The sequence below is a fragment of the Seriola aureovittata genome, chromosome 22, assembly GCF_021018895.1.
Source record: "Seriola aureovittata isolate HTS-2021-v1 ecotype China chromosome 22, ASM2101889v1, whole genome shotgun sequence".
Taxonomy (NCBI): domain Eukaryota; kingdom Metazoa; phylum Chordata; class Actinopteri; order Carangiformes; family Carangidae; genus Seriola; species Seriola aureovittata.
Genome location: NC_079385.1, coordinates 63819 through 70422, shown reverse-complemented (window position 1 = coordinate 70422; position 6604 = coordinate 63819). Strand labels below are relative to the sequence as shown.

Below are 6604 nucleotides of genomic sequence, written 5' to 3'. Positions count from 1 at the left end.
GTTTGGCTTCGCTGCCGCGACATGCACACCACCAAATCTTGGCTTGTTAAACTGAAAGGCAACAAAGCAAAGGGCCATGTCATGAGAGGGCTATATTGTCAAACTATCATTCAGTGAACAAAATATTTATAATCAATTTGTGAGTGTGAATAATTTTCTAATTACCATTGCCAAATTCAGTGTTGGTCGCTTCCTATGAACCACACCGGCTGCTGAACCTTGTTGCTCCATGGCGCCATGGAGAACAGGACTCGCTGTTGCTGTCTGTTGCCCCGTGGATCCCTGGGCAACATTCGCTGCAGCTGGCTGTTGCTGTAAGATAGAGTAGAAACATCACTAATTAGTTTGTGAACCTTTTATAAATATACACTGATATGTAATACCATTGACAAATTCCGTGTTGGTTGCTTCTTATGAACCTCGCCGCCTGCTGAACTTTGTTGCTCCACGGCACCATGGAGAACTGGACCCGCCGTCTGTTGCCCTGCCGATCCCTGTGCAACATTTGCTGCAGCTGGCTGTTGTTTTATGACAGAGTAGACATGCCACTAGTTAGTTTGTGAACATATGTGTGTGCACACGCTAATTGAGTTGTAAATTGGCCAGTGTTACCTTCTGAGTGTGGAATCCTCACACCACCGAACAAAGATCTCTGTCCATGTGACATCCTTGGACACTTCTCAATCTAAAAATAACAGTTATACATTTGATTGAATTTCAGACAGCTTAAATCATTGCTTTTCATTCGTGTATTTAGAGTTGAGATGTAAATGATTCTCAGATGTAAATATTGATGCACATAACAGGTTTATTAATTCATAGGAACCCTGTCTTTTACTGTATTTAATAGAAATCATAATGTTATTGTAAAGTTATTGTGAGAGTATATATAGTATATACACCTTTTGATACAGGTCATGCCACTTCTTCTGCCTGGGAGCTGGCCTGTTTCCCTGGCTGGCAGGCCAGGCCCCAGTGCTGGCAAACTTCCTCAGGCGTGACATCCACTCTGAATCTGTCATCACTTTGTGGGATTTTGCCTTTGGTGACATAAAAGCATGAACATTTTTAAAATGCATGAAAACAACATGAGTGCATGACAATGAGGGCAGGTTCATTGGCCTTTTAATATTGTAATAACCCTATAAAATCCCAGTGGTTGCATGAAAGTACTTTGCAGGTGAAAACTGAAAATTTTGTCATTGTAGATTCCAAAGTGAATCAAAATGGCTGCATGACACAACGACATTCACTTCACTTGCATGTTACGTCAAACAGCACTGTAAATACTGTAAACGTGTAAATACTCACCATTCACTGTTTTCACAGATAACCCGCCAAAAACCCACTTAAGATAACTCTGTTACGTTTTAATAAAACTTTGACATGACTTAATAGATAATATTAGCATTCGTCGGCTGACAAGTACAGTACGTACGAAATTCAAACCATATAACGGAGCGCGTTTGTAACGTAAATAGCCTAATAAATAAACATGACAACATGACACAACAGTAAATTATTTTGACACTTAGATTTTTATCATATGGCACTGTAATAAATGTGTAAATATACTCACCATGTCGATAAATCAGTGCAAAGTGTTCCAAACGTATGAATGACTTTCCGAAGAACTTTGCTGGCTAGCTACTTTCGTGAACGCCCCCCTTAGAAAAAACATACCTTTCTGCTCCAACATTTCTGTGCCGTGATTGGTCAAATGTTGGAAATGTTGGAGCTGCGGGAAGAATTCGCGACGCCGATTGGCTGACGAATGTTGGAGCCCGCCAACGTGATTGGCTCTCGCGTCCAACATTTCTCCAACATTTCCAACATTTCCCCGGCCGATTCTTCGGCAGCTGGCGTTCAGGTCGCAGTCTCCTCTGGAGGCGTGGGTTCGAATCCCACTTCTGACATGAACATTTTAACAGGAGCAGCATCTGAACTGTAACATTGTAGAGATGATGTCCAAAACAGTTGAGCTCCCGAGTTTTCCTCATACACGGATCACCAGTTTACGCGTTTCCAGACGTAGTATTTAGGGATTTCATCTCCTAATCCGCCAGTGCGACAGAGTGAAGACAGGTGTTCCTTGCCCAGTTCGCTAAGGATGTGCCATGAGCACTTGGGGTGTCTGTGCCTAGCAGTGCGTAGAGCACTTGGAAATAGGGTGGGATTGTGCACGGTTCGGCTGTTTAGACATTTCAAGATGTAGTCATTTAGGGCTTTCATTTCTTAATCTGGCAGCGAAGTCAAGTGAACCCTGCCCAGTTTGCTGAAGATGTGCAATGAGCACTTTTGTGCGTAGCAGCACCTGGCACACCTGGAAATGGGCTGGGATCAGATAGAAAACTTTTTCATAACCCACATTCCACATGGGCATGTTACAGCTTGTGATAATCATGGCCAATCACATTCACTAGATTCATCCCCTTCAAACAAAGGACTCTTCACGTCATTACACATGGACAGTTTGGGAATCCTGTGGAGAGATCTTTTCAGGGGAAACATCTCGAGGTCTTTTCACCTTTTACATGTCAACGATCTTATGATAGCATTATTCTCCACGTATAATAGTTACCTGCTTTATCGGTCATATGTTCATCCATTACCATCTGCTGTTAACTGCCCCTTTAGTGCCTGTTAAACTTCCCAAAAACAGGTCCCACCGAGATTTGAACTCGGATCACTGGATTCAGAGTCCAGAGTGCTAACCATTACACCATGGAACCACGACTATATGTATAAGACTATAGTGGGAGACTTCGACACATGAACCACCAAGATTATGCATTGCAATTAGTATCAATCTTGTGACGAGTTTGTGACATTATTGCTGAAAGTAATGGAACAAATGAAACGCAAAAATCCAGGAGTTACAGATAAAAGATTTAACAGGCATTCAGAGTGTTGGGATTAAAGCCTGTGGCAGTTCAGTAAATACGGATAAAATGCTTATAGACTTGCTCTGCAAGTGACAACCAGCAACAAAGTGAACATGGCTGACATGTTGTCAGAAAGTAGTGTCAGCAAGAGCTCATATAGTCAGGATGGCCGAGCGGTCTAAGGCGCTGCGTTCAAGCTGGGGAACATTCGTCCGTCAAAGAGGGGGAAGAAGGGGGGAGAAGGGGGGAGAAGGAAAAAGAGAGAAAAAAGAGGAAAAAAGGGAAAAAATGAGAAAGAAAGAAAAGACATGAACATTTTATATCCATGACTATTTGATGGATGCATTTCTTGCTGCCTGAAGACAAGTAGCAAGCTTTTCATGTTTTTAAATGTTTTGGACAGTCCATGGACGGGATTCGAACCCGCGACTGTTAAAATGCTCTATTTCGAGCTGTATCAAAATCCTTGAATTGTTTATCTACATGCAAGGATCATCTGGCATCTTTTAGAAATGTTGATATTTTCATATTAAGAAATAATTTCTTATACATATTTCTTTATATTTATAAAGAAATATAAAGTTTAAAGTAATTTCTTTATATATACATATATTTCCTTCAGTGTAATGATTTTTTTTCTTTTCCCACCTACCTGAAGAAAAGGACTGCACACTGCACAAGGGGTTCATCGCATGACCTGGGTACCAGATCTTTGCATTGCTGACCGTCATTCTGAAAATTTTCTTCATGGATATCAGAGACCACCTCCCATATTTACAACTGGAAATTTCTCTTATATGCATGTTTGTTTTTCTATGTTTCATATTTTTTCTAGTGTCTGTTATCTAACTTGGAATAGCATACCATGTCACTATGATTGAGTGTTGTCATCATCATAATTATTATATGCATCATATTGTCATTGTTATTATTATTGCTATTGTTGTTGTTGTTGTGCTGTTTTCAACAAAGGCCCATTAAAAACACTGGTTGTAAATTGCTTTAAACCAGTTTTACTTCTTTACAGAAGCAGAATCAAAGACAGACTTTTGAACAATGTGGTTAAAACGGAACACGAATCATATAATTATAGCAGAACACAAAAACTTCAAATACAAATCTTTTTTCATATTTTACATTAAACAAGATAAAATATCAATACTTTTATAAACAATTTTTTAAACAATTTACAATACAACTATTATTTACAATGAACTATTTACAAAACATTTTACATTATTATCAATATTACTATTTACAAAACTTTCTCCTCATTTCCTCCAGCCATTGGTCCTTTGGCTGTGATTCCTTAACTGGACAATACACCCTGCCACGCCACTGACTGTGTCCAGTCTCAGCAGTTCGGAACTGCCCACACTTCTTGCATGTGTTTGCCTCGACAGTTCGTCTATACGGCCTCTTTAGGGTGGCCCCGGTTTCTATTGTGGCAGGTGAAGTGGGTTGTGGGTTGGTAGGAACGACTAACTGAACCACTCCAGCTGGTGTGACAACCTGTGGTCCAAGAAACGGTCCTGGTGCTGGGAATGTAGCCACCAACTGCCTCATCACCGGTCCCCTTGGCAAGATGGGACGTGGGCGCTGACCAACTGCTGCCTGCCTCTGTTGTGCCTGGCCTGCTGTACTTGTTGGCAGCCGGTACAGATGTTCCTCCTTTGCCTGCATGGGTTCATCCAGGAGTACTCTGGCCTCCTGAAGAGGATGTGCAGACACAGGGAGGGCTGGAGGCAATGCAGTACCCTGGAGCAGCACAGCGAGCCCCTCCCTCTTGCTCTTGCTGTTGTGCCACTGGATGAGGGTGTTCTGATTGACCTCAAACAACTGTATGTCTGTCCCCTGCATCACCAGCGCATTCCCAACCACAAGCTGTCTGATTTTTCGGTAGTCCCTCAGAATTAAGGACCACCTTGAATCAGTGATCTTGCCTTTCCTCAGTGGGCTTGGATACAGATCACACAGTCTTATAAAAATGTTCTGCACCAACCGACTGCAGTCAGGCCACTGGGCAGAGGCACTACTTGCACCTAATGTGCAACGGATGGCACTCTCCACACCGGGTGTCTTTGAGGGCTTCTTTGGCGTCCTAAACCGGCCACTCAAAAGTCTGTCCCGATGGCGAGCTTCATAAACCACCCGCTGCTTGTCACCATCATCCAGAGCCTGCCACAGTGAAATTATTGTGTCTGCCTGCTGGTTGCTGAGACACAGGGAGGTCATATGCCGAAGCTCCACCAAGTACTCTGCAAGGCTGTCCACGTGCTGGTAGCCAGGGATATTCTGTTCATCAACAGCCTGTGCAAATGATTAAGAAGTTTAGATGGCAATGTAAAACCTTCACTGACACTGAATTTGAATGATACTTGTGTTGTGGATTTAAGAAATATGTAAAAATATGTACTCAAAAATAATTAAGAATTATGCTCATGTTCATATTCATACATTCTCAAATTAACACATGATGCTTACCATATCTTCATCTTCAGCTTGAATATCAACTCCAGCTACAGAAAATGAAGAAGAGGGAGCCAGGGTGTATGGACCGTGAGCCAGGGTGGATGGACCGGGAGCTGTGGAGGAGACGCTGGAGGCCAAACCAGATGGGACAGTGGAGGGACCTTGAGTTGGAGAGGCTTGAGCATGAGAAACCTCCAGCACAGTGGGATCCTCTGAGACATCAGAAAATCCCTCATCTTCTTCTATTTGGTCCTCCACATCATGCTGCTCGATGAGCTGAGCCGTCTCCTCTGAATCAGGGTGCATATCCTGCAGGGCCTGACCAGTCTGCCGGAACAGATACTGCACCCCGATGAGCTCTCCTGAAACAATATGCATAAAGTGAATCATTTACAAATGTTTATAAAATGAATAAAGGATTTTAAAACTGAGTTACATTACCAATGAGTTGGCAAGTGCTTACCAGTGTAACGGGAGGGTGGGCAGAACTGTGGTGCCACCTTCCTGCCAAACAGCTTCTGGTAATTTTTGTTCACGCAGTGAAGCAGGTCACCAGAATAGCTGCGTAGGGGAGATGGTCCAGAGGATAGGGCTGCAGCACCACGGTCCTGGTTCCACCTGTGCAGTCCTTCCAACAGGTAAATCTGGAAGTTCACACTGTTGGCACTGGTCCCTAGAAATATATTATTAAAAATGTAATCATGAAATATTCTTAGATTACACAACACAAAACATGAACGAAGATGTCTAACAGACACAAACCTGGTATGAAGCGGTTTAAGTGGAGGTGAAAAGACTCCAATGATGTCGAGCCTCTGGCACATCTGTAGATGGGAAGGTGCACTCCTCCCTTTGTGAGCTCCCCTGTCTTGGTGTAGAGGGCAACACCTGGAAGGTCCTGGATGCACTTAACATGCTTGTTCTGGACCCTCCAGATGTGCTCCATCCTCTCACTGTCGAACAGGGGAACTCCAAGGGAGTCGTTGCCACTGCTTCCCATGAACAGCCGGAGCAGCTCCTCCAGCAGCTGAACAGTGGTCTCCTCGCCACGGGTCCTCCTCCAGCAGTGGAGAGCCAGCTCCTCCCTCGAAAGGTATTTGCGGATGTCGCCATCTGCAGGGAGAGACAAGCCCCGGGACTGAAGCTGTTGTTTTTTAGCCTCGCACAACAGAGCTAAATCAGCTGCATCCCACTCAAATAAGCAAGCCGATAGGCGCGACATAAAGATGGGATACAACTGATGAGCA

The 6604-nt window shown here is 43.5% G+C and overlaps 1 protein-coding gene, 1 long non-coding RNA gene and 1 other non-coding gene across 3 annotated transcripts; all 3 read right to left on the bottom strand.

Annotated features, from left to right (window-relative positions):
- Positions 1-431: 431 nt before the first annotated feature.
- Positions 432-1013, bottom strand: LOC130163253 (uncharacterized). The gene is made up of 3 exons (XR_008826423.1): positions 903-1013; positions 613-685; positions 432-518 (listed from the first exon to the last, which is right to left on the bottom strand). It is a non-coding gene; the product is annotated as an uncharacterized LOC130163253 (long non-coding RNA).
- A 1647-nt stretch (positions 1014-2660) lies between these two features.
- Positions 2661-2732, bottom strand: trnaq-cug (transfer RNA glutamine (anticodon CUG)). The gene has a single exon. It is a non-coding gene; the product is annotated as a tRNA-Gln (tRNA).
- Positions 2733-3850: 1118 nt separating this feature from the next.
- LOC130163831 (uncharacterized) lies at positions 3851-6579 on the bottom strand. The gene is made up of 4 exons (XM_056368253.1): positions 6120-6579; positions 5821-6030; positions 5370-5719; positions 3851-5195 (listed from the first exon to the last, which is right to left on the bottom strand). The coding sequence occupies exons 1-4, from the start codon at positions 6577-6579 to the stop codon at positions 4137-4139; spliced, it is 2079 nt and encodes a 692-aa protein (XP_056224228.1). The 3' UTR covers positions 3851-4136.
- Between the last annotated feature and the right edge of the window lie 25 nt (positions 6580-6604).

Coding starts and splice junctions, on each gene's coding strand:
- LOC130163831 (XM_056368253.1), bottom strand. CDS start 6,579: ATGTCGCGCCTATCGGCTTGCTTATTTGAGTGGGATGCAGCTGATTTA. Junction 6,031..6,119: donor CTTAAACCGCTTCATACCAG/GTTTGTGTCTGT, acceptor ATATATTTCTAG/GGACCAGTGCCAACAGTGTG. Junction 5,196..5,369: donor AAGCTGAAGATGAAGATATG/GTAAGCATCATG, acceptor TCATTTGCACAG/GCTGTTGATGAACAGAATAT.